Below are 26618 nucleotides of genomic sequence, written 5' to 3' on the forward strand. Positions count from 1 at the left end.
TTCCAGCAAGCTCCAGCTACTCAGCAAACAAGCCTAAATCTCAGGGTCTCTGCAAGAGCCTAGAAGCTCTTTTCACGTTAAAGGCTCCTGGAAACAGGCATTCAAGACCAGCTGGGGCAGGCGAATGAATGAGGCTGAAGGCTTTAAAGGGCCTGCCATCACCAAGTAAGGTCTCCAGGTCCTCTAGCATAGCTGCCTTTCCTGCAGACATACAGTGAAGGTGTGGGCTGGCTCGTGGGGTGTGCTGTGACTTGCAGCATGTCCGCCTGTGGCCACCCATGCTGATTCAGCAAGTACCACCAGCAGCAAAGTGGGCTTTATCCTGGCCCCACTGGAAATCTGGGCAGCCTGAATACTTACCCCTACAGGGAACATCTTGCTAGGACTGTGGGCCTGCTCAGACTAGAAAAACCCGTATCAAGCCCTGCTGCTCTGTCAGCAGTATGCTCCTGCCACAGTCTCCATCCACCGGTGCCCTGGGCTTTCCCCATCATTCGTGGGCAGCAGATGCTAACGCTGTGGCTGTACAGCAGAGGCGGAAACAGTTTTCCCACCCAGCCCAGTTGACTGGGATGTGAAAATGTTCCCAGTCATCACAAAGGTCCTGCATTTGCCTCTAGGATACAACAATGAATTAGGACTATTACTTCTGAGCAGCCGATGCATTTTGAGCTCATGCTGTGTTTGTACTGGTATAGCCTAAGCTGATGAACTCCTCTTGTACCCTCCTCCTGCCAGTCAAAATCCTGGCAGTGTATGAAGCTGGAGCCCAAGAACTGGCATTGATGATGTGCATCAGTATGTGGTGTTTACCTAGAAGGCTGGCGTGGCTTGCTCCACATGTGGTCCATGTTGTAGCTGATGGGACCCCCTGCAAGACAGAGTGATGGAGAACCAGTGAGTTATGGTCACATTAGAGAGCAGGTTAATCTAGTGGGGAACAGCATCTGGGTTGCTGCCACAACTGGGATGTTTTAGGGGATTTGAGCATAGATCTAGGCATTGTCAATGCACAGAAACACGATCGCTATACAGGATATGCAAGTCACTTAAAGCTTTTCCACCTGTTTTAACTAGCTTCTCAATATCAGAACACCACTTGGGACTAAATATTTAAGGGGCAGTTCCTCAAGGCTGTACCGTCTTTCTCTGAAAGCACATAATTGTGTAGAAATAATATCCAGGCATTGAGAAAAGGAAAATGCTTGTAGCTATTACTCTGGGTTGTCTCCCAGCTCTGCTTCACCCTGCAGTTTGTAGATTGTCCCTGACATTTAAACTGGCATTTACTCACTCTTCCAGTGTTGGGTTTTTCCATGCGGGGAGCAGAGAGAGCTGGAAGATGGAGGGCTGCGAAATACTTTGAGCTGTATCTTGCCAGAGGAACAACTCCCCAAGTTCAATGATCAGTATCTGATACTGGAAAAGGAAAGTAAAATCCACGTAATCTTCTTCCCCTCCATCTGCTCCCAGTGTAGGCACACGGTGATGAGTGGGGTCTGGGAGTGTTTCTTGCTTTGCAAAAAGAAACGACCGTGTCCATCCAACTTGCTTTCATCAAATCTTGCAGCCTTCGAGAGGACCAAGCCCAGCAGAGGCAGAAGGGCCATGTAGGACACATAGCAGTGACAGCAGCTGCAGCTCCTCACAGTAACTAAAAACCTCTGTCTTTTCTGTCCTAGTTCTGGATACTGCAGGCCAAGAGGAGTTCAGCGCAATGCGGGAGCAGTACATGAGGACCGGAGATGGTTTCCTTATAGTCTACTCGGTGACGGACAAGGCTAGCTTCGAGCACGTGGACCGGTTCCACCAGCTGATCCTCAGAGTCAAGGACAGGTGGGTGCCGTGGGGCCAGGCGCTGCCTGACCCCCTCCCGCCGCGCTGGAGGCCGTGCTGTGGGGGCAGCTGCACGTCTCGCCCTGCCTTTCGCCTCCTGGGTGTCCCGGGGCGAATCCTCGCATGCTCTGTGTGGGTTTGTAGACCTACATATGAGGAAGAAGAAGTATTTTACCTTTTCTGATAAGCATCTAGTGCTTTCAACATGGAAAAGTTCAGCAGTGCTATGACGGAGTGAAAATGGGTCTGGAAGGGAGAAACTGCAGCCAGAACAGTCTGGCAGAGCAGTGTGAGAAAGGCAGACACCTTTGAAGGTAACCCATTCGGCTCTGAAGAGGGAGAAGGATGCTCTGTGCACAGCGCAGGCACTTCGGGAACGCCAGCAGGGAGTTAGCAAGTGTTCCTTCGGCCCCAGTCCTTTTGTGTGTCCTGGCAGCATCCTCCTTTCCCTGGCTTCAGTTTGTGCCAAACAAACCTTAGAAGGTCCTGCATCATATGGGGCTGTGAACAAGTGTCTTGAAGGGGAAAACGCCTCACGTTGGGAGGAGCTGTATTTCTCACAAGGGGTGTAATGCAGTTAATGTATCATGCTCTGCAGCAACCATTTTCAATGAATAAAACATCTCTGCGTGACTGGGGAGAAAGCAAGAGAGGTCGCGCGCTCCCCTCCTTCTGTGTGCATGGGAGAAGGTAGCGCTGAGGTTTAATCGTGGTAAGCAAATGTGTCCTGACAGAGCGAGGGGAAGCTGCCAGGGTTTTATCTCTGAGATAACTCCCTCTTCCCATCCCAGTTCAAGAGGTGATGAATCCATCCTCACTGGGTGGGGTGTGAATCAAGCCCTTATATGTCTGCAGCTTTGAAACACTTAGTTTTTCCATTCATAATGGCTTTTAATTATGGAAGTCATCAAGAAAAGCCACCAGAGGGTTCAGGCCTCGTTGCTGGCTTCCTTTCGCAGCTCTGAATAACTTCCCCACAGGAAGGGTGGACTCGTATCATGTGAGGTTCACAGCTGACAGCTCTTCCAGTAAAGCATCCAAAGCAGAGCCCACAGGAGTGAAAAGTAAAGGAAAAACCACCCTTTGATTTCATCTAAATGAAGAAAAATGTCAGTCACTCAGTCTGCCTCCCAGATCACAACAGTCTTTTCTTCACTGCCAGCTCAGCTTGGGGCAAATTAAATCTGTTTCTGAAAGCTGAAGAAGATGGGACAGTGCTTCCTGTAGCCTGCCCCAAACCGATGTCGGTTTTATCTAATTTAACTTTGTGAAAATAAGATGCAGTATTCATTGTTTTGCTCTGGACTGAAACTTTTACCCCTCCGTGCGCCGTGCGAACACCGCGGCCGACGTGTGAGAAGCAGGAAGTGAAACAGGCTGGTGAGGTTGTTTTTGTTTCCCTGCTCAACACCACTGAAGCACAGAGCGCGAGGAGCTTAACGCTTCATCCAAAACCTCAGCTTGTTCAGAAAATCACAGCAATAGGAGCAGCGGGAGTAAAGAAAGCGTCCTGCCAGACCCGCAGGTCGCTGGGAGCAGAGCATCACCCTGGTTTTCAAGCTAGCAGTCAGTTTTGGCAACTGAAAATCCAAAGGAATCGCAGGCTGCCGCGTTAGCAGAGCTGTTCAAAGCCTTCCTCCTGTTTCTTTCCATAACCTTCATTACAGTAAAACTTCCAACTATAGTAGCTTTGTCCAACTAGCAATTGTACGGCTTACAACAGGGAACAAAGTCCCCATAGAGTTTTATGTCTGATGTAAACAAGGCGAATGAGATACTGTCCAAATGCAATCCCTTTCTTATCAATGTGCTGCAAGCCAAAAAGTAATCAAATAATCCAGACAAGAAAGTGTTTTGCTCCAGAATGATCAGAGTCAAGATACATCAATGCTCAGGTATTAAAATTAAATCAAAGCCACATTATCAGAATGAACAACTGTAAGACTCATTTAAAATGCAGAGTGCAGTACGGTATTTTTCCAGCCAGAGCAATGGGGCAACGTGCCAGAGAGAAGATGGAGCCCTTATCGTCTTGATGAAAAATGACACAGAAACACTGTTTGAGAATCCAGAGTTATTCAGGGAAGTGTTTTATGCTGAAATGAGTACAGCCAGCTGCTCCTTACCCCAATAAAATCAGCTCTGTTACAGCAAAGAACACTGGAATCATTTTAGGAGGATTTAAAGTTAAATATAAGAAAATAATACTGCAATAACTGTCAGTTATCAGAAGATCTCCTCCATCCTAGCAGTGGGTAAAGGCCCTGCAGCACAACTTTGCTCTCTGCATCACGCAGCCAGAGGAGAGGCTCCCCTACGGGTGGTGGGGTGGGGTGGGCAGCAGCCGCAGTGCCAGGACCGCCCATGGCACGAGCTGGCTCCAGTTCGGTTTGGTCACCGGAGCTACGGGGATTTCTACCGGGGAAGAGCCTGACCCACACACCTCGTCAGGAGAGCCTTGCACTGGACGTGCTGTGGATAGATGGGTCTCTTCTCAAGCGGTGGCTGAAGACAGTCACTTACATGCCCCATAAAGTTAAAGAAATACTGAGTATTATTACAGAGGTAGATGGTTTTGGTACAAAGGGACCTTTGTTCATCAGGTTTTTGCTCTGGGATTAGAAGCAGTTAGTAGCATCTGGAAACTTAGGAAGACTCTTTGGTTCCCTCCAGCATCCTTCCAGCTACCACTGCAGTCTTTCATGTCTTGAGGTAACAACTGATGGAGATCTTTGCCCCCAGTCACCTTCTCCCGCATGAGGTGCCCCCAAAGTGCCAGCTCTCCCAGAGTCCGTCTTTTCTTCCCCCATGGTTGCTCTCAGTGGATGAGTCTCCACCAGGACATGCACTGACACCAGTTCCTCCAACACAGTTCATTACCTTGCAGTGACTAGCAGCTGCCAAGATATGCGGTTACTGAGATGCCTTAACCGTTACAAGGGTCCCATTCTCCTGTTCAAGATCTGGCTCTGTGTCTCACTTAATTTCCTGACTGATGCTGTAGTTCATCTAGTTGGACCTTCAGTCTTAGCTATTATCAGGCATTGCAAAAACGATGACACTAAGTCCCTGAAGTGCCTGCAAATAAGAATGAATGTATGCATGCATGCAACTTGTCAAGTAAATTTTTACGATATGAACATATGTGTAGCACAGTCTGGGGGCTGATGTGTGTTCGTTTGGTCTTTCTTTATATTTCTTTACATGTATGTGGTATGTCTGTAGCTGAAAATGTTAGATGATGTCAGCATCAGAAAGTGAAACTTATGCTCAGCACTTTTTATTGTAGTTTGCTAATAATTGGGTGGTGGTTTTGATTTTTTCCAGAGAGTCTTTTCCAATGATTTTGGTGGCGAACAAAGTTGATCTAATGCATTTACGGAAAATTACAAGAGAACAAGGAAGAGAAATGGCAACAAAACATAATGTAAGTTTGTGGGATTCTTTAATTGGTTGTTCTAAGTCCCATTACAGGCATTCAGAATTGAATTCCCTACTCATTTGGGGCTGAATTAAAGCATTTCTCTTACAATCAAATATTTGCAATTAGATTTTCGACTACTACACAGTAGTAGCTGCACAGTTTCTTTTCAGTAGGGCCAATTCATCATTGAAACTAGACCCTCTGCTGTACACCAGGCTGTAGCAAAGCTGTGGCCATCATGAAGCCACGTGTACAAGGTGTCTGCAAGTTGTGAGAAATGTGAAATGTTTAAAATGAGGGAAGAAAGTACACCCTCCTGGAGCGAAAAGGCAAAGTCAGGCATTGGGAAGCATACCCAGGTGCCCATAGGAAGTGAGCTTGTTAAAGATAATGAAGTTACAGGGTTGTTAAGCCTATATAAGTCTGGCCCACCATCTTAGCTCTGCATCATTCATGCCACAGTTTAGCCTGAGAAATTGGTCTTGGATGAGCGTAGATGACATGATACTCCACTAATCACCTCTAAATGCCAGCAGCCGTGAATACCCAGAGGGAGGCAACAACTCCCATAGGAGGAACTGAATGGGAAGGTAAAGGCAAACAAGCCTGAGACCTCTTGGCAGCTTGCTGTGCCTCAGTGGCAAACTGCGGTGTTTCTAAACAAGCCACGATGGGAGTTTGGCAGGGCAGGTTCTCTCCCTCCCCTCCCCTCCCCTCCCCTCCCCTCCCCTCCCCTCCCCTCCCCAAGGAAGCTCATTTCTGTAGGAGCCAGGACACCTAAACTGCAACATGTTGCACCCATCTGTACGCACACGCTTTGGAAAAGGCCATGTACGAAAATACCTTATCAGAGGCAGTTTTATACATCTGCCAGCATGCTGGACAAGCACTCTAGGAGGCCCCATCTGGCTGTCAGACTTTGAAGGAAAAGATCATTTTACACTGAAGGGGAATTGTAGTCATGAAATATTCATGCAGTAGTCCTAATAAAATGTGGCAAGCAAGAATTTCTGGCAAGTGCTCGTCTTTCAACAACCTTCGGCTATTTTCATGTCTGCTAGCACAGCTTAGAGGGAGAGAACATCTGACGACATGAAGTCTATGATTATTCTTCCCCAAACCCGGAGCTCTGATAGCAGCTGGTTTGCCTGGTGCTTATTCCAGACCTTTTGTAAGTGCTTGCTGACCTTGCTGTGAGTGTGAAGCTGTTGATAGCAGTGTCATGACAACACTTTGTTTACCTGTATTTCCCCGGTCTCTTAGGCACCAGATTTCTCCAGCCTTTAGGGTTTTTCATTTTGAAACTGGTTTGCTACCAACACGTAGGCTGTTACTAATCTCTTTCATGATACACTTCTGTCCTCCAGATTCCCTACATAGAAACTAGCGCCAAGGACCCACCTCTGAACGTTGACAAGGCCTTCCACGATCTCGTGAGGGTAATAAGGTAAGCTGCAAACTCTTCACTTGCTCACTGCCCGTGGATGGGACGTGCAGGAGTCCCAGCCCAGAGAGCCAGGAACCAACTTTTGGGGAGCACAGGCCAGGTGGTTTGGTTGGGGGTGGGAGATTTCTGGGGTTTATTAAGCTTTCTTGTCCTATATCTGCATAGGGATGTTACTAACACTTAGTTACACTTGTAGGACATCATTGCTAGGTAGCTTGAGAACTAGCTGTGGCCATGACAAAAATATATTATTCAATGAACAGTGCAAAGCCTACTATAATGATCAGCTTTAAAAGGCCGGCATTAAAAGCTTTGGACCAGTGACTTGGGACTCATAGCTTTGTCCTCTCAGGGTCTCACATTACCAGAGGTTAAAAAGGACTGGCAAAAAATTCTACAAAATTCTAATGTTGTAGGTGACTTCCAACATTTTCTGCTCGCTAAATGGAAAAAATTAAGCCGCTTTGTAGGAGAAACAGCATGACCTAATGGCTAAGCCACAGGTTTCCTCCTCAGACTGCAGAGGTTTGTTCCCAGTTTTGGCATGAGCTGCCTTTGCTCGCTTTGGCAAACGCCTGCTCTCTGGGCGAACCCCTGCTCCCGCTGCCGGTGGGGAGGGACTGCCTTCCAAAATCCCGGCTGCCCTGCAGGAAAAGAACTACACGCACATCTCGGCATCTCAGCTGATAACCTCAAATCTCTCTGAGAAGATTTCTTTTTCTGGCACCGGTTGTCTGCTAGATTTTTCTGGGCCCTCATTTTTCATCTTTTGGGAGGGTGCTGAGCAGAAATCATGCTCCTCCCCGCCGTGCAGTCAAAGTGCCTCACTCGGCAATTAAACCATGAGGCATTTATTCACAGCGTATCTGTACTTGTGAATATCTTAGCGCAGCCTCGAGTTGGCCTCCATCAAAAGCAGATGGTACTGCCCACTCTTCCCACATGTCTCAAAAGCAGGGGGCAGAAAGAACTACAGAGCTGAGCTGGAAACGTCCCAAGCTATTTCCCAACTGTTCTGTAACTCAGCATTAGCTGGCTAGATACTACTTTTGTGTTACAGCGAGCTCTTACCACCATCTATTCTACTGTGGGGGGAAAAAAAAACATAGCCAAAATAAGATGGTGAGGCTCTGTTTGCTTTCTCTACATGACTCCAGACAGGCTGGAAGGAACATTGTAATGAGACATCACCAAATTCAAGCCCTGAAAATGCACTCCATAACCTCAAAAATAGGTGATGCACCTCAGTTCCCTGAGTAGTCACCATGAAAGTCATTGCCAGCCGGGTGAAACCCGCTGTGGCATCAAGGGCACCAGAGGTGTTCACAAGAGCTGGAACTCGGGTTAAGTCAGAGAGCAGAGAGATGCTGTGTGATCTAGCTGGTCATTTGCCACAAAGCAGCCTCACGTGGTCTTTGGACATTGCAAACTGTCTGCGGCCGTAGGATGGCATCACCCACCAAGTATTGCCTTTCTTTTTTTAAGTGAGCTTTTCCAAAGAAAATGTAAGTTTACAGCTCCCTGATAACCGTGCCATTCCTGGAGTGCTTTACACATGTAGAGGCTCCTCAGAGCCCGTGTAAGTTTGCAGGGTGAGGACACTCATTCAGGGTTGGCACTGTTTGTGCTCCTTGCACTTGGCTGATTCCCAGTTTATTTAGTTTCATGCAAGAAACTGTTGTCTGGAAGTAATCCAGAAAGGAGTGGGGTGATTGAGTCCCGCCCGATAGATCTGTTAAGTTTCCTGATATCCCTTTTATGCTGCAGCAGTGTGTACACAAGGATTGTCACAGCAGAAATCTTGAGCGGGCACGGGACGTGGTTTTCTGGATCTCTAAAACCGTTCCAGAACACTGTGAACAGCTTGCGGCCGCTTAGTGTTTATCCAAATTAATTTTAAAGTATTTTTGTTCTGCTTTCTAGTTTTGAGCTTTAAAGTTTTATGTTTTTCATGCCTTCAGCCTTCATACTTGCTGAAAAAAATCTTATTAGTCAAAGCTGAGTTTTTCAGGTGGTTGCAAGCATTTGGGAGCTGAGGCTGTAAAAAAAACACCAAATGAAGGCATAAGGATTTGTCCCCCAGCTACGTCTCATCCTGGTCTGGATAACTTGGTCCAAACACTCAGTTTAGTGCCTGGCATATTACATAGCAAAGAGGCTGGGTTTGAACTGTTCAAACTCAGATTGGTTATTTAGACACTGTTTGAATCAACGGAAGCTGCCAGTGTTCATATGGTTTATCTTGCAATAAAATCTAAGTCTACGGGCTGCCTGTCGGGTGTTTGAACTACAAAGCCTTCTTCTGTTGAATTTGCACCGCTGGGCTAGCTGAGTGGCTGCGGCAAACAGGTACAGTTGCAAACAGGCATTTGGGCAATGCCTCATCGTAATGAACAGGGAGAAGCCCTCAACATAACATTTTAGGGGTTGCTCACAACCCACCTGACTGTCGGGGGCTGCCGGGGCGCAGCGCAGGGGGACTCTCAGCTGTGTGTTTGACAGCTGTGACTTCAGGCAACCAGGGACATCTTTCTGCTCTCTGTGCTCTGGTGCTCTTCACAGCTTCCAGGGGAGGCCGGAGCCCCACTGGCAGCAGACTCTGTTTTTTTCTTTATTATTTTTTAGCCCCCCTCCATAACCAAGTCCACAGCAGTGCAGCTGGCTAAGGGCAATGCTGGCTGAAAGCCAGTCTTTCCGGGAGGGTTCATGTCTCTGCGCCCTGTGTATCTCTTTCTCCCTCCTCCATAACGAGCATTAGCTGCGCTGTGATGGATGACGTTGCATTGCTTAGAGCATCCCTGTGCCCAGCACAGCCCCCGGGCAGGGGAGGAGGCAGCAGTTCACCCAGGGCAACCAAAGGCATAGTGCCCTGGCAGGACCTACATCCCTGCCCTTAGCCTGAATGCTTGCTTATGGCTTCTTTCCTCCTTCCTTGAAAATGCAGGCGGTTGTCTTGTTAGCTGTGTGGCATGAAAAGCAACGCGGTGGTGGAAAGCGTATATGGAGATATATGTGCAAATATACATATGCACGCCAAGATGCTGTTCTGCTGGCTGCCCAGGGCTCTGGATGCTGATGTCCGACCCAGCCTTGTGTCTCACCTGCTTATTTTTCCTCTCTGTCTCCCAAAACAGGCAACAGATCCCAGAGAAAAGCCAGAAGAAGAAGAAAAAGACCAAATGGCGAGGGGACAGAGCCACAGGCTCCCACAAACTCCAGTGCGTGATTTTGTGACAGGACCGCCTGGGAGTGCCTTGGACGCCTCCCTCCTCCCCCCTTGACCCACTGCCAACCCAGGCAAGGAGCAGCAGCGCGGCCCCGCCGCCCCCCCGGCTCCCCGCGGCCGCTCGGGCTCGGAGGAGGCGGCTCGACGGGGTCCGGACCCCCCCGGAGGGGGCTGCGCGTCGGGGCTGGCGTGGGAGCCGCGCGAACGGGAGGCGGAAGGGATCAGCAGGACCTCGACTCTTGAACATCCCCAGTGCCTTCCAGGGGCCTCCATGTTTATTTAAAAAAAAAAAGGGGAGAAAAGAAAAAAAAAAAAAAAAAAGAAAAAAAGTGTTGGTTTTATCTGCAAACATTTCTCCTTGTGACCCATTTCTGAACAGCCATGAATAGCCCGCCTGTTTGGTACAGTTGTCTGTGTATGTGTGGGGGAAGGGAAAGGGCTTTTTTTTTTTCTTTCTCTGATTTTTTTTTTGTCCTCTTCTCCTTTTTCGTTGTTTGCTCAGCGAGTGTTGGGTTGCAAAGAAACACGGCCGGGGTTAGATTTTTTGCACTGAACTCTCTCTTAGGCGGCAGTGCCAAAACACGACTTCATATGAAAGTACATAGATTTGGAGGAAGAAAATGAATTCCAGCTGCTCTGGCTGCTCCAGACATTGTGTCAGACTCTGGAGGGCAGCCAGCTCACAGACCATAAACTCCAGCTTAGGAAAGGAGGTTTGGGCTTGGATTATTTTTTTTTCTTACCCTTTGTCAAGAGGTTTTGTTTCTGTTTTGTAATTTGGGGCATGTCAAAGTTAAGACGTTTTGTTAACCTGGAAGTATTTAAATTAAAGTAATTTACAAATGGAAGGGTATGTCATCTTTAAGGGGGAGGAAAGGGAGAGAGGAAGTAAAACCTGAACTGAATTTGTTCTCTGGTTGTTGAATTTCTCCCTCATAAATGCGTGTAAAGTGGTGTGATCTAAATCCCTCTTTATTATTCCTTAACCTTTCCCTGCAAAGCCACTCTTGGGTAGATGAATTGTTTTGCTTTTCCCAGGCTCATCTCGCACACACACAAAAAATCTGTTTATGGGCTTTGGCTCAATGTTTTTTCATTTCTTCTTCTTCCCCCTTCGCTGAGAGTTGGTGACTTGAAAGGAGGAGGTGTTTTGAAAATTACTCAAGTGGGATGTGTCTCTTCATAAGCTTAATATATCTAAAATGTCTCCCTGAAAACAGTGGAGACTAAATATCTTTATGCCTTATGAAAAGGCAAGGCAAAAAACCTGCCGCCATTCAAGCCACCATCTGTGGCACCAGGAATATGGTTTGCACATCCTGGAGGGGCCACGTTTTCTCTCTCTTTGCTGGCACTAAGAATTACGGTGGCAATTTTTTCTTTAATTTAATGGATTGTCATCTGCTGGACTGAAGCCATTGGCTCCATTCACAGGGTCACCAAACCCCTTTAAAAGTAACAACTTGCTTTTCATCAGCTTGAATCCTATTCAAATATGCTTTATGGGCATGACTTAAAATATTGGCAGAGTATGAACGCCTGAGATTTGTGTGTCTGAGCGCAGAAAATCCTGGTATTGGATACTGAAGATCCGTTCAAGATGGTGGATCATCACAAACTTAATTGTTTATGTTTGTCTTTGCAATCCATTTGCCGCCAGATTTGGTTTCTTGACTCTTTGCCAGGCCACCTTGTGAAATGGGAGTTGGCTGCTGATTATTTTTCAGGTGAGTGCAGCTAATGAAAACATTTTCCTAATTTGTCCAGTCTTCATCACGGCCAGAAGATGGCAAATGTCTGCGGCTGGCTCAGCAAGCTGCTTACCATAACGCTGGCTTCACTGCCTCCGTCCCCTTTGGTGTGATGACAGATGCTGGGGCTGGATTAAGGAGGCGGATATTGGGAAGAAATATTTTTCATGGACTCTTGCATTGGATATGGGCCACACGCTTCAGTAAAGTTGCAACACCCTGTGTCAACTGAGATCTGGCTCCAGACCATCGCAGCATTTCTCCCACTATATTGTTTCCTTGTCAGCTGAACTGTGGTGACTGAAACCATGGGGGTCAAATCCTGGCTCTTGAGACTTGCCACTATCTTCTGGGGATGAAGAGCACCCTGTAGGCATCTCATTTGTTCTGCCTCTAATAAATCAGAAGGTGTTTGATATGTGCAACCAACCCAATTTGCTGTAACCTCTGTTACTGCTTTCCTGCCAGAATCCCTGTCTAGTCTGGCGACTGGCTTAATTTTTTTTAATTATACACAACTAATGCTATGGGATCCCCCATACAAGAAGATGATGGCATTTTCAGGGAGCCCTGCTAATACCCCCTAGAGCCCTTCCACTTAAAAATAACCTGATTTCTGCTGAAACCCCTCATCCTTATTATTTTTATCTAAACCCTTGGGAATACTTGCTTGAAAACAGCACGTATGTATCTTGAGTCACATCTGCTGGGTACTCAGCGCTGCATGTGAGAAATTATCTGCTTTTTCTGAAGCATCTTAATTGTTTCTTCAGCTTCTTTAGCAACTAACAGATATTGCAGAATAATGGGAGGAGGAGGGGAAAGGAGCAGATTAACAACTGAATATGGGTAGTGGCAAATGGGAAAAGCATGCCCGTTTTCTTCTATGTTCATCAACTTGTTTATAGCAAGGAGTGTTTTCCAACAGGGATCGCATCTCTAACGAGTCTAGGGTGCTCAACATAGCGAGGAGATACAAAGCCTATTGCCATCTACTTCACCCTTTCATATTCAGGGCTGTTAGCAAATGAAGAGCACCTTCCCTGCTCTGTGCAGCACCTAGAGACCTGGGTTGAGAGGCACTGGTTGGTGGTACTTAGCTACCGAAAGCACCAACGATGCTGATGGGCGGTGCATTTTTTTCTGTGGAGCATCCAAAGGAAAGGGACTTCTTTGCTGTGGCCAGAGAGTCTGGAGAAGGATCCTGTAAGGGTGTGCTTGGTGCTGATTTTCCAAAGAGCTGATGGTCCAAGTGACCTAACGTCATCTTCAGCCCCTGGGTAAATCTGCATTCACTTGTCTCACAGCAATCTGGTTCCTCTTCTGCTAAACAGGAATTTAGAAGGTAGAGCTGGCCATAGCCTTACCTTGCTTTCAATAGACACCTACAAACAAAATGAAAAGACAAGAGGGTAAAACCATACAGATTCACTTGTATTTGATAACCAAATGGCCTCCCTTTTTTCATTTTAGGCACTGAATAATATTTGTAAAACACAAAAAAATTCTTAAGCTACTTAAGTTTTGGCTTTGTAAAGGCGTAATTCACCTTCCCAACCTGGGATCTCATCCCAGCTGTACCACTGCCTTCAGGTAAATCGTGTTGCTGTTTCCTCCCTCAGGTCCTTCTGCCTATGAAGCAGACACTGACTTGTTTTCTTACTGGCTTTTGAAACATATGGCATTTATTGTACAAGCAAAGTCGTCTGTTTGTCTATCTATCTTTGTCTCTCATTTAAGGAAAATGGGGGGTGGGAAGGAAGAGAAGGAAAAGTACCTGGCTAAAATAAATACATTTTCCTCTGGCATGAGCAGAGGATTTAATTGTCCCTCTCTGCCTGCCAACTCTAAATGGAACAAAAGCCTGCTAACAAAAAAACCCCAACTGTGCAGCTCTACAGGTGGTGGGCTACCTCCAAACCTGCTTCCTTGGCTGCCTCAGCCAAGGCCAGAGCTATTGCTGGTAAAGCTGCTGAATGACAGTCTGGGTACATCGGAGTAAACCATGTTCAGATGATGGTGCTCAGCAGAAAAACGCTAGAGATGGTGAACAAGATAAGCAGGAGCTTAGTGAGGGGCTGAGATTGCTTGGTTTGGATCAGATGTTTCAGTTTAACAAGGGCATTGCCGTATGTTGCTCTGTTCCTTAATCTGTCATAATTAATTTTGGCTGGCTCTTTAAACCTACAGCTGTACTAGAATTTGTAAATCAGGATAGGCTGAGGGGTTTAGACATACATGATGTGTATCGTCTCGAGAGGAAATTAGCATTATTAGGCATGGAGAGGACAGCATTGTAATACTGGCTCAGACTTTTCCTTTTTTTTTTTTTTTTTTGCTTGTTACCATCCTAAGGCCAAAAGTGACTGCCCAGAGCCTTGTTCAGCTCCAGTGATTTCAAGGGATGATCACTACATGCTGCTGAAGTGCTTGGGAACAAGGTGATCCCCCAAAGCTCTGCTAAGAGTAGAGTATAATGAGAAGTACAGAATATAAGAGTGTTTTAAGAGACACAGCTTGCAGACTACTCCAGATGTCAGGGTTCAGATATGTATTTACTAATGAGAGAGAGGGAGGGCTTCAGAGAAGTTTGGTATTAGAGAAATAGCCAAGCCCCTGTGACAACTGCCACATCAACGGAGGTACCTGGGACCGGACAGGAAAGCTCTGTGTCTGGAAATCCAAGTTCTGTGAGTTGGGGTTCAGTGGCCGATCTACCCCATCTGCTGTAGGCTGGGCAGAAAGGAGGACCCGTGGTGTGCGTGTGAAGTACTGCACTACAGCTACACAGCCAACATGCCACTAAAAAGATGAAGGATGCTGCGACACAGGGAATGTTGCAGTTCTTGGTCACTGAACTATAGGCTCAATTCTGTGTCTCGCATGTAGGCAATTAACGCCATTTGAGATGCCTCAGGGTATCCAGGGCATTTGCCTGAGACTTTCAGTTGTAATACAGGACCTATGGGAGATCTGTGCCCTTCTGAAGCAACAGCTAGCAGCCAGGTAAGATCCACCTGAGCATCTGAAATGGCTCCCGATGCGTACCTCCAAGCAGCTAGTTGGTGGTTTGAGAGCCCTTTCCTATTTCACAGCAGCACTCTGAGAAAAGTCTGTGGATATTTCAAGTGTCTCTGGATATTCTAGCTCTTCTCCTGCAAAGGCATCTCACCTGTTTTTTAGGGACTCACCAATGCATCAAAACAAAGTCTGAAGTAGAAGTCACCAATTTTGCGAAATGTATTAATTGCATCTTGCAGCCTAAGCAATCTCATGTGTATCACTTGTGCAATTAGGCTGTAAATAATTCAATATTTAGCTATCAGGGATTCCATCGATATTATGCAAGCTTTTTGCTTCTTTTTCTCTTGCATGGGAGGGGAATAAATATTTCATAGATGATCTCACAGACACAGTTTCTGGGATGACATGGGACTGACTTGCAGCAGAACAGAGCAGGGAGATGACTCTGCGTGTGCTGGATCCCGCGACGGGGAGAGACAAGGAGGAGCTGCAGCACAGAGGTATGCTCTGGTTTGGGTTTTTTTTTTCCCACCACTGTGGCAAATCCCTCCAGCTCCAAGAAGTCACTTGAGAATGGCCAGCAGGTCAGGCAGGCCAAGACTTCCTGAGGCAGGAGAAACGTGCAGGCGCTGCGTCGCTGCTGTGTGTGGTGCCAAAGGGAGGGGACCGGGGGAGGAAGGCTCACGCTCGGCACGTGAGACCCGCCAGGTCGGTGAGCGCAGGGGTTAGTGCTCACGACAGTGATGGGGATGTCCAGCAGTCCTGAGTGTGGAGTAGAGACAGGCAAAATTCCCTAATCCTTCTGGCAGTTTTGGGACAGCTTTTTTATTTCGTTTGAATTGAGGGCTCCCTTTGCCAAATCCTGGGGGACCAGCAACATCATGCCAAGGCAATACAGCAGTCTGACTTGCCACAAGCGTTACTGCTTCTCTGGTCTCCATGCTTCCTCCCAGGTCTCTCTCATGCAGACCAGGGCACGCGATGTAGTCTGAGAGCTCAGACTGGGCACGTGGTCAGGTCCAGCAGCCAAAGAGGAGGGACTCGGACAAAATCCTGGATTTGCTCGATAAGAGAGCAGGAGTAAGAGGAGGAGGAAGGAGCTTTGTGAATTGGGAGCCTGTTCTGTAAAGCCAAACCCTCTGCAAATCTGGGTAAGAGACATTGCACGGTCTGTGATTAGGACAGTCTCTGCTGAGAAGGCAGCCCAGCTGAACAAGTCACGGGTCGGTCCTTGGACTGCCGCACGCAGAGGTGGTTATCGTGTGGCTTCTGTGACGGCAGCTCCTCTCAGCTGCAGTAGTCAAGCCTAGCCAGCCCAAGGCCCAGTCGGGTATTTGGCATGCCTCTTTGCATCTCAATAGCCCACATCCCCTTAAAGCAGGAGCCCTGGCGCTGGGAACCCGCTGAAAGGCCCGGGCACATGCTTATGGGGCAGGGGTTTCTTTTCTGCAAGCTCCGTAATAAGAGCCGTGTTTCAAACAACAGTCCCCGGGATGTGAGCCGACAAAAAGCAGGAAATTCGAAGTGAAGGCTGATGCGCCGGGCTCTGCTCACACAATTGTGGAGGTTGAACAAAGCACAATGGTGTGAGCTGGGGACAGGGTCCTGCCCGCCCTCCCCCGGGAGCTTCCTGCCTTGCCTTGCCCTCATCCCCGTCTCCAAACCTTCACAAGAGCTTAAGCCAGTTTCTGGCATTGAGTTTCCCACAGAGCTGGTCACAGAGTTTCATTCCCACGTTTTTTTGCTCGGCTTGGTGAAGTTTCTTTGTTTCCTTCAGCACCCTTTGGCCAGAAGGGTTAGCTTGCTGATGTGTGTGGGGGGGGGGGGTTGGGCAGCCTTTGGCAGAAGGTGTTTCATGAAGAAGAGGAGTCACACCACCCGCATGAAATACTTAAAGTCAGAGATGGCACTCTGCTACGGTTTTGGTGGTTTTACTCTAACATGTAACAATTATTCTGGGGAAATTCACACAATACCTGCTGCCGTAAGAATAGAGAAGTGGCACTAATGATTTTTCATTTCAGGATCTTAAAGCATTCATGAATCAATCCAACCACTTTGCAGTCAGGACACTCAGAGGTGGCAGATCTTGTTCTGTAGGTTGCAGAAACGAGAGCACAGAGCTCTGAAGCATGGAGAAAGAAAGAGGAGAAGTTGTTGAGATGCCTGAACACCTAGGACTGCTGGGACTTGTGTTCAATTTGCTTCAAGCTGAGAAACTACCATTAGCACAGATTTAACTGAAGATAAATATTAAATGCTGAAAGAAGAGGTCTAAGGCTAGCTATCTGGAGAGGTTCAGTCCCCGATACAAACTGTAAATACCTACTAGATATAGGCCGCTTCCAGAAGCGGCATGTTTCCCAGTATTTTCAACTGATTTTTTTTCCCTAAACAATCCATCTCCTTCCTAATTTGGGATTCAGCTTATCACATCATGGAGATAAAATAAAAATGGAAAAGGTAACAAGTTCTACTTCATTTAGGAAAAAAAAAGTTTACTCTTTGTAAAATGCCTTTGGACTTATTTACATGACTGCTTTGGTTTTCCTTACAGAACAAAAGCTTGAATCCTGCTTGTCCCATGGAGTCCCGGTGACTGTACTAGTGGAACACCGGAATACCGGTGACTGTATTAGCGATGGGCTGCCCTAGGAGAACAAACCTGTGAGCACAAAGCATAAGCCATGAGCCATGCGAGCCCACAGTGGGGTTGCTGTTTCAAGTTTCCAAGGGGCAGAGGCTAATGCTTACTGTTAAAATGACAGGTCCTTCGGCAATGTTGTCCTAAGGCACCAACAAAGAAAGGATGCTACCTAATGCCAGCCTCTTGGCATCCAGAAGACTTTCAGAACTGGCCATATAAATAACGTTACTGATGCCTGGGCTGAATAAACTACTTCTGCTTCTTGGGCCGGAGTTAGCATCAGCCTGACCAATGCTACAGGGAGGAAGGCTGCCTATATGTTTGTTATGTTTTATTGCCAGCTAATGCCAAACTGCAGGCTTATTCAGCCCTAGCAATGGTCTCAGTTGGGTTTCCTCTTAGTGTGACCAGTATAGGACTTGTAGCACGGAAAAATCACTGGAGAACCAGTTTGGCTACAGCACAGCATCTTTTACTGCCCAGCTGCCTCTTCTCAGCAACAGCCTTTTACCACAAGCTCTGTAAAGGTGGGACAGGGCTGGTGCTCCTCCCTGGAGAAAGGCTGGTGCCCTGAATTTGACGGTGTGGGCTTGGGTTTGTGTCTGCTGCATGGAGCAGCTTCAAGGGCAGGGTCAAATTCATTGCCAACCTGTACCACTATGGGGGTCTTAGCATCTCTTTGCGGCAATTTGGCTGTTTCCCAGAAATGAATCCCCTGCCTCGACCAGCCAAGGACAGGAACAATTTGTCTGTGTTTTCACTCGGTATCAGGATTAGCTGAGTTACAGAGAGGGTGGACCCCAGGAGAGCATCTGTGAGGAGAGGTGGCCTTACCTACCGTGTGGACTGGCCTTGTCCCAGCACTTTCCGTCGGTCCCACCTGCCCCTTGTGACAATGTCCATCAGCAAAGGCAGACAGGGTGGGTGGCACGGGGTCCTTCGGACACAGCCGGCCGTACGGCGTCTGGCGTGACTGGGGAAGTCAGTACGCCCTCGGGACCCCTTCACGTGTGTGCAGGGTAGGTACCGCCGGCAGGACTGCCAGGTGCTGGGCACCACTGGGAACCCGCTGGGGTTTTCAGTGAGGGCATACCACGCTTCTCCGGATCCCTCCCGTCCCCTTCTCTTTCCTACTGGTGCAGAAAATAACCCAAGGGACAACTAAACAGCAGGAAAAGCTTCTCTAACACCTTAGTCCTTTGTGTCCCTTCTCAGCAAAGGTTGGGAGTAAAACTGCCCCACAAACACTGGTGAAAAAATTGCTGAAGGGGAGAGTGTAAAAGGGAAACTAAGCAAACTGCACTTGCGTTAGTGGTGGATGGTTTTTATTATTACTGTTATTGGCCATTCAAACACTTACCCAAAAAAGAAAAGGAGAAGTGGAGGCGGCAGCCTCAAATCAAACAGAAGAGTTCAAACAGTTCACAAACTTTTTCTAAATATATTAATCTTCCAAAGGCTCTTTAGCCTGTTAGTTAGATTTAAATAATCATGACCTAGTACTTACTGAGTAACTAAAATCTTTTGAGAGTTCACATTTATACTCCAGGAGATCATTGTAAAACAAAGGGCTGAAAAAATCCCATTTGGATGTGAATATTTAATACGGCTGTTTGGAAAGCTGCTGCTCTGACATTAATTTGGGCAGATAATCAAATAAGTATTAAAACACACAATTATGCAGAGATAAAATTAGAACAGGAAAAAGCTCTAAGTTAAGCCAAAAGAGAATGGTTTATAAAGACCTTTTGATGATGGCCTTTCAAACACAACTGGAACTAAACACCAGAGTTGTTACTTTATATTCAGGATTATAGATCGGCAGCGGTACCAGTAGTACGTGGTATGTAAATATAGGATGGATGTTGGGTTTGTTCCTCAGAGACCCACTTCAGAGCCTGCGAATGTTAACCAGAGCCTTTCTGTTAAGTCGAACAGGCTTTGGATCAGGCTCCATCACCTTCTGACGAGGGAGTCCCACAATCCCTTTAATCGGCAGCCTGCAGGAGAAGCAGAAGTGAAACATATTGCAAAAGCCAAGCTCCAACAGGAGTTCTGTTCAATTATGTCTTAACATTAAACTGTAGCTAATGTGCTTTTACCAGATGTCCTGATGAAATACTATTAAGAGACGGTGCATCGCATTAATTAAAGTGAAATTTCATAATGAATTCTTTTTGCAAGGCAGCAGGGATGAATCGGTGACCTACATAACCTCCCTTCCCTCCAACATAGCTTTCCCAACTAATGAAATGAATCCCTCTGGTTGTTGCAGGAGAGCAGAGGGAGCCGTGCTTTGCATCCCAGCTACACGCTGCGACACGAAAAAATCCAGGCGCTCTCTGCAGAGATTATGGCTTGTGTTTCATTGTGTCTAGCAACAAGAAGGAACTTTCAGAGGCAGGAGGACTCTCCATTAAGGGCACCTTGCGTAACGGGAGGCTTTTGAAAGCTCCATTAAAATTCTTGGACAGTGCCCTCGCAGAGAAGCCAGGGGATAAGCTGGCTGACCCTCTACCTTATAAACCGGCACGAACGTACAGACAGTTAAATGCACACTCATTTGAGCGTAAGAGGCTTAGGGTATGTCTTTAAAATATAATCCACAATGCACAACAAACACACATGCAGCTGGCAGGCTCAAACCCATTTTTCAAGCGCTTTAGGAGAGAAGCAGGAGAAGAAGCGTTACGTAGCTCGTGTACGCAGGGAGAGGATGGGAGGAGGGGAGACCTCTGTTCCCGGGCATATGTTTTTAAAAGAGAAAATGTACCTGTGAATTCCGATTAGGCCTGTGTTAGTTTTTTATCCACGGTGGTTTGAGATTAAATGTGATTTATGATGTTGCTAAATCTCAGCAGTCTATGTTTCACTAAGCCATTGCAGTGCAATCAAAACAGTGCCTGTACCAATGCTGGATTGTGCCAGCGAGTCCTAATTGCCTGAAAGATAATGGTGTCATTAAAGTCTCTTGCCCCTGTGAGCCTTGTGCTCCTCGACAGAAAAGATGCTTTTATTGTTGGTTTCAAAGGAGCCCTCAGTCACTGCTAAAGCACATTGTCCATTCAGAGGTACTGGGAGGCTCTATTCTGTAGCTGCTTTATTTCTCTGCTTTTCCCTTCTTAGGCAGAGGACAGGGGAGGGCAATGGGGAGAAATGCAGAAAAAATGTTGACTTTTCATCAAGAAAGGCAAAATATAAATCAGATATTATTCAGTTAGAAACCACGAGGAGAAGAAGTGGCTGAGACCTTGCACTGGTTAGGCTTCTAGCAACAGAAATGGAGAGCGCTTCTGTGAAAGGAGACACGCTCCACAAAAAATGCCAGCTTCACCAATAATTTTCAATTCAGTAGTCATTTTGACAGAAAAGCTGTGACCAGCTTCTTTATTCATAGAAAAGTCATGCGGGTCTGCAATTACACCTTAATTCACAGCCATCCTTCTTACTGGACAATTTCAATTAAGAAATTACCTCTCTCTAAAACATTCAATTCTGCAACATAATTTATTCCTGTCTTCATCTGGTGACATCTTTCTAAAAGGCAGAAAGATGCTTATGCAGGTAAATCGATCACTTGTCAGTTTATGGGTGGGGTTTTTTAAACAGAAGTTTATTTTTGTTTACCTCCACTCTAAGCCTTGCTCGTTCTTGTGCCTTGAGAATCACCTTTCTGTTCACTTTGCACAGTGCCCTGCTCAGTCAAGGAGCCCGTTCACTGGGGTTAGCAATAACAAGACCACATGAAAATGACAGTGACATGCAGAGGTAGGCTATTAACAAGTATTTTCTGCATTTTTTGCCATACAAAACTGAACAGAGATGTATTTAATCTCCAAGACCTAGCACAAGTAATATCTGCTGAGTACAGTGAGAGGCTTGGTTTACAGAGGGGCTGTAGCCCATCTGACCTGCTACTCTCATAAAACCATTGCAGTTAAATGTACACTCAGTTATGCTTAAAAGCCTTATGGCAGGCCATTACAACATAATCCAGAGTGCTCAGGCCATTACAACATAATCCAGAGTGCTCACCAAATGCGTGCATTACAGAGAAAATGCTTTGCGTTGCTGGTGCAGGGTACTTTCAAACAAAGCATTTGTACTTTGCAGGTTACAAGAGTAAGCCATCTCTCCACAAATCAGCTCTCAGATCATTTTTCCTTTCATATTTTCCTTCTCCGTATCTGCCTTTCATTCTCTTAGCTGTTGCCTTTACTCCCCCATCACTACCTTTCCATTTTCCCTCCATATTATCCACCATAGCTGATATAAGAGCCTTTCTTCATTGCATCACCTTTCTGGAGCATTCTCTGTCGTAGTTTTTGCCACTGACTCTCCATCTGTTTAAGACTTACTGGCATTTAATGGTTTTTTTCTTTGCTGAAGCCTTTTTGACTGTAGGATCTAAAATGTAGCCCTGCTGCTCAGGGCTGTGCCTGTAAGGTGGCACCGGAGCAGGGGCTTCATCTGAACAAAGAGGCATCTCCATCAGTTGAATGAGTAGAAGGGGGACCTTATAGGTGGAGGGGAGGCAGTAATTAGACAAAGAAGTGCTTCACGCTGCTTGCCTGAAATGTGAGTGAGGGAGAGAGATTGTTTAAACCCTGCAAACAAATTTGGAGACCCCCCTGTGCATATCATGCAGCAGCCTGCAAGGCAGGGGGGTCCCAGCAAGCCAAAGGGGCTCATTCACGACCACACTGGAAAGCCCAGGGCAGCAGCGTGGGCAGCTCTCCCCAGCCTCCCGCACCCCTGGCGCACACCGGGTCCTGCCAGGGACTCGCTCCGATGCCCAAACCCTGCAAAATGTGAGGTCAGATCTTAATCCAGTGTATTCAAAATAGACACTGGTTTACTTGTTTTTATAAAGGACCACAGCACAAATGGCAGTAAATCCATGAGCCTTTTGGCTTAATCCCATTTCAGACACAAAAAAGAAAACCTTGCCTGATAGCCCCAAGCTCTCTGGGAAGAGTCGGCTCTTCCTATGTTTCCCTAACTATAATTTTACTCAGTCATGTGCTGTCATCCTCCAATCCTCCTCGAGTGTCACTTGAAAAAAACAGATCTGTTGTCAATTATAATGACAATGCATTGAAGATGGCTTACAGCAGAGAATGGCGCTTTATAGCAGCCGGCTGTGACAAATCTGGGTTGCAAGAGAACATTGTGTGTGTCTTAGAGATTATAGCTTTTAAAATAAAAACCTCATTCTAGTTCCCTGGGGCTTTTTAATGAATTGCCACATGCAACAATGCCTTAAACGAAGCATCAGTGATTACCCATCTGACTGCAGCTCACTTGGTATTTACAAAATAAAAGAACAGCCAGCACCCTGAAAACCCTAAACCTCCTTGAAGAGCTCTACTGATGCTAAGGATACACCCCACTTTAAAGGCAATGAAGTAGTAGTCACCAAAGGAGGAAAAGCTTTTAAAGAGGTGGGACTTTGGAGGCTGCCCCATGTCTTACCATGGTTAACGTTACTCAGAGGGATGAGACACCCACCTCTGAGTCATGGACCAGTTGCACCACACAACAGTGCAGGAAACAGACTGATGGCAGTACATGCCAGTCAGATCCCTGTATTACTCAGACACCTGGATAAAGGGAAATCATGTTTTACACCACTGGCAAGAGCTAGGACGAGGCCAGGAGCAGCAGTCCTGCCAGTACAACCCAGAGGGAGGTGGTTCTTGTTGGACCATGAGGATACAGTCCAGTGAGGGTTAGGGGTCTTGTGCCTAGGGCCAAGGATGCCCTGTTCCATCCAGACACATAAGCACTTTGGCTTTTCCCTCTTGGATAGACGTGCTGGTCACAGCATTTAACTCCGTGCATTTGGCTTAGGTGTGCAAGTGAAGAGTCCAAACTACCATGGCTCCCTCTGCAGTTGCTGGATGAGATGGGCTCCTCTCCCACGTAATATAGGCTCTGCTGCGGAACACCCGGCAGGAAAGCCCGCCTCTCTCCAATGAATATACAAGGGCCTCTGGAGACCGCAGTCCTAAATTAGACACCCCATTTAAATGCCTCAGGTTGGGTTGTGCAAATACTCACCTCAGTGCCAAGAGTTAGTGGAGACCTCTGGCTCCCTTGTCCCATCTTAACCACCCTTCCATGCCCTTGCACTCACCCGGCACCCGCCAGGGCTCCCTCAGTCCTGTTACAGCCTGAACCTAACAACTCCTTCAGGTCCAAAAGTGTGTTTTAAAGCATCCCAAACTGCATTGCTCAGAATAGCCTCTGCGCATGTGGAAGAAGGCTAACACATCCCAATGCAACAGACTTGCTGCGTATGGGACACAGCGTCCCTCTGCATTTGCCCGGGATTTCCGGATGCCCAGCAGCCCAGGCTGGCAGATATCCAGATACCCACTAGCTCATTGCCCGCGTTGCTGTAGAGCTGGCAGGTCCGCGTGCTTCCTCAACGCCTGCCCTGCATTCATCTTCTGTTCTCCTGGGCTTGGCAGCTTCCAGGGTAAATCTGGGTCAACGTCTTTCCATAGGATTTCTGTTCCCTTCCTGCCGTGGCTGGCAGAAGGGGATGTGCCAGGACAGTACTGAGGGGCCATTGATTGATGAGGAAGGACAGGCAGGGAACGAGGGGTTTTGGTTTAACTATGTCGAAGCTGTGCACAAATGCACAGACGCACAGACGGGCATCACTAGCAAATGTCAGTAAAAAGCAGAGGCTGATGTAAGAAAATCTTTTGTTTTCTCCAAAAATTGCACAGATCCACTTGAATCAGTGGGAAATTTCGTGTTTGCTTTTTTACTGTGGCTAACAGCTACTCAGGTTTTCATAATTTTAAGTCATTATTCCTAACATATGTAACAACCTAAGTTTGAAACCATACTTAGACCAATGCAACTCTGACTGTTGGGAAGCCCACAGAAAAAAAAGTCTCATCCTTATTTCAGTAAATGTGCAGGACGATCAGTATGAGTAAAAGCTCTTGTTAGTTCTTTCACGCTTTGCTCTTAGAATTGGTTGGTATTTTGGGGATGGAATAATCTGTGGAAGTTGCTTTCTGTAGCATGTGCTGCTAACCCTCTTTTTATTTTTTTTTCCAGAAGATCCTTTTGAAATTAGATACAGCTTCTGGAATCAACCCAGACACTGCTTTTCAAGCCAGAAGCATTTGTATAAGCATCATCAATCATGCTACTGGCTCTTATTGCTACTGTATATTCACTTTCTACCTGGTTTGAATTCCTAATTGGCCCTGCTGCACAACTTAAAGCCCTGAAGAAAGCGGTGGAAGGGAGGTGGGGTGAGTATCACTTCCCCAGGTGGGATCGGGAGGGTTTCTTGCAAATTACACTGATAAAGTCTGTTTCCTGGAGAAAACAGGCAAGAAGCAGTTGGTAACAGGGTGAGTAAGAGTGGGATGCGATGGGGTACGATGTACGAAAGCATGTACAACTGGCTCGATTATCATCAGAGCACTTGGTCTGGCAGCTGCTTGTATCATGTGTTTCAGGCTCGTGTACTGTAATGCAAGCACACGAGAAGTCATTTGGACAGGAACAGAGCAGATAATTCAAGAGACGGGCTGTTTTTCTGATTTAAGTACAGGAGAAGCTCTGAAAAATGCAGGTGACTTTCTGTGCCGTCTACAGCAGACTTTCTCTTTCCCTGCCTAGGAAACCACTGCTGCTCTCCCTGTCCTCCAGCTCTCATTTACAGCCAACTCTTCGTTACAATAAGGTTCTCTCAAGCTGCCTAAAGTGATGTTAAGTGGGTGGGAGCACCCCCCGGGCTGTGACCCAGGGCACGGGGATGGTCTGGGCTGTGCCAGGGAAAGGGCTGCCCCCTCTACGCAGCAATGATGGGTCAGATCCCTGCACAGCCCCAGGTACAGTGAACACAAAGGTGACTGGGAGCTACCTCTCCATCTCAGGTGCAGAGTAAGCATGAACGGGAGCTCCGTTCGCATATGGTACATTTATTTCATTGCTTTGCATCCCCTGCTGTCCCCCACCCTATTCCCATTAAGCACTCACACATGCTGCTGGAAGCCAGGGCAGCTGTACTCATCTATCAAAGCCTGTCAGCTTGAGAGCATAGGCTCTTCCCATTAATTAAGCAAATGTAATGTGATTAGCTAAGGCTGTAAATGTTTCTAGGCCCACTTAGAAAGCTACAAAACACCGACCATCACAGCCTCTCATTTTCATGCACTTGTGTCATCTGGGATGCTTGTCTGGGGCTGAGATTTTTGTTCTTAAATTTCTGTGTGTGAGAGAAAATAGGGAGATGTGATAGAAAGCACTGGGAATGGGTCATATTTTTGTAGTCCTTAAATTGCTGTTTGAATTATAGAAGCTTGAAGAAGACATTAATTTCTACACTTTTAAAAAAACCTTCTGCCTACACCTTTTTTAAATGGATGTAACAAGAACTGCTGAAAGCTGAAATTTTGGTAAGAATCTGTACTTCATTTACGATTTCTACTTGCTTTGATGAAAAAAATACCTTACTTAGCAGTTAAACTGGGGTGCTTTAGGGTGTCAACCTGAAAGCAAAAGGAAGAGTCATTGGGAAGTTGGACATAGAATAAGAAAATTCTTGGAGTTGATTTGAGTGATATGAACAAGATCCACTTAAGGACTTAAAGTGGGATGGAGGTGCCTAAATCTAATACTGTGATGCTGAAAAGCCCCTATTCAGCTTTTAACAGACTTCCAGATGTGTAAGCTCCAAAGGCACCTCCCTGTTTAAAGCTCTCCAGATGTTTACAGTTGTTGCGACCTCTGGGTCTCAGAAGTGCTCCCATCCTGTCCAGGCTGAGCCGCTCAGCATGTCACGTGCATCCATAGCTCTTTGGGATCCAGAAATTTAGCATTCCTTTCCCTAAATCCGTGCAGCGGCTCAGCCTGGTAGGCATGCACTAAGAATACCTCAGACAAAGCGGCTGTGCCTACACAGGCAGCTTTGGCCACTCTCGAGCTCCTAAAAGGACTTCCTAGCAGCTTGCATCCACACATGGTTTGCAGCAAGCCAAGCCTGGTGCCTGATGTCTTGCCCTCTGTGGCTTCTGTGCCAGTAATCGAGATCAAAGTCCTGGCACATCATGTACCTTCACGTGGACGTAAAAAATAACCAGGACTCAAATTGCAAGAGTCATTTCCTGAAGCCAAATTCATTTAAATGAACCATTCCACCCAGCCCTCACACCTTCTGTGCAAGCTTTTAGATGACCCAAATTCCCAACTTTGTTTCCAGAAATCTGCTGGGGTTTTTTTCTCCATGA

The 26618-nt window shown here is 46.8% G+C and overlaps 1 protein-coding gene and 1 long non-coding RNA gene across 4 annotated transcripts in view; both read left to right on the plus strand.

The window, feature by feature from the left end:
* MRAS (muscle RAS oncogene homolog) overlaps positions 1 to 11084 on the plus strand; it is a 42183-nt gene extending 31099 nt beyond the window's left edge. For all 3 annotated transcript variants that reach the window (XM_075511598.1, XM_075511596.1, XM_075511597.1), the window contains exons 4-7: positions 1683 to 1836; positions 5164 to 5263; positions 6628 to 6707; positions 9842 to 11084. In XM_075511598.1, the coding sequence (XP_075367713.1) occupies positions 1683 to 1836; positions 5164 to 5263; positions 6628 to 6707; positions 9842 to 9941 (434 nt within the window). In that variant the 3' untranslated portion in view covers positions 9942 to 11084. The remainder of the gene's footprint in view (positions 1 to 1682; positions 1837 to 5163; positions 5264 to 6627; positions 6708 to 9841) is intronic.
* A 4005-nt stretch (positions 11085 to 15089) lies between these two features.
* LOC142414404 (uncharacterized) lies at positions 15090 to 20201 on the plus strand. The gene is made up of 3 exons (XR_012777072.1): positions 15090 to 15208; positions 15662 to 15859; positions 17266 to 20201. It is a non-coding gene; the product is annotated as an uncharacterized LOC142414404 (long non-coding RNA).
* Positions 20202 to 26618: the final 6417 nt, after the last annotated feature.

The sequence above is a fragment of the Mycteria americana genome, chromosome 9 (assembly GCF_035582795.1).
Source record: "Mycteria americana isolate JAX WOST 10 ecotype Jacksonville Zoo and Gardens chromosome 9, USCA_MyAme_1.0, whole genome shotgun sequence".
Taxonomy (NCBI): domain Eukaryota; kingdom Metazoa; phylum Chordata; class Aves; order Ciconiiformes; family Ciconiidae; genus Mycteria; species Mycteria americana.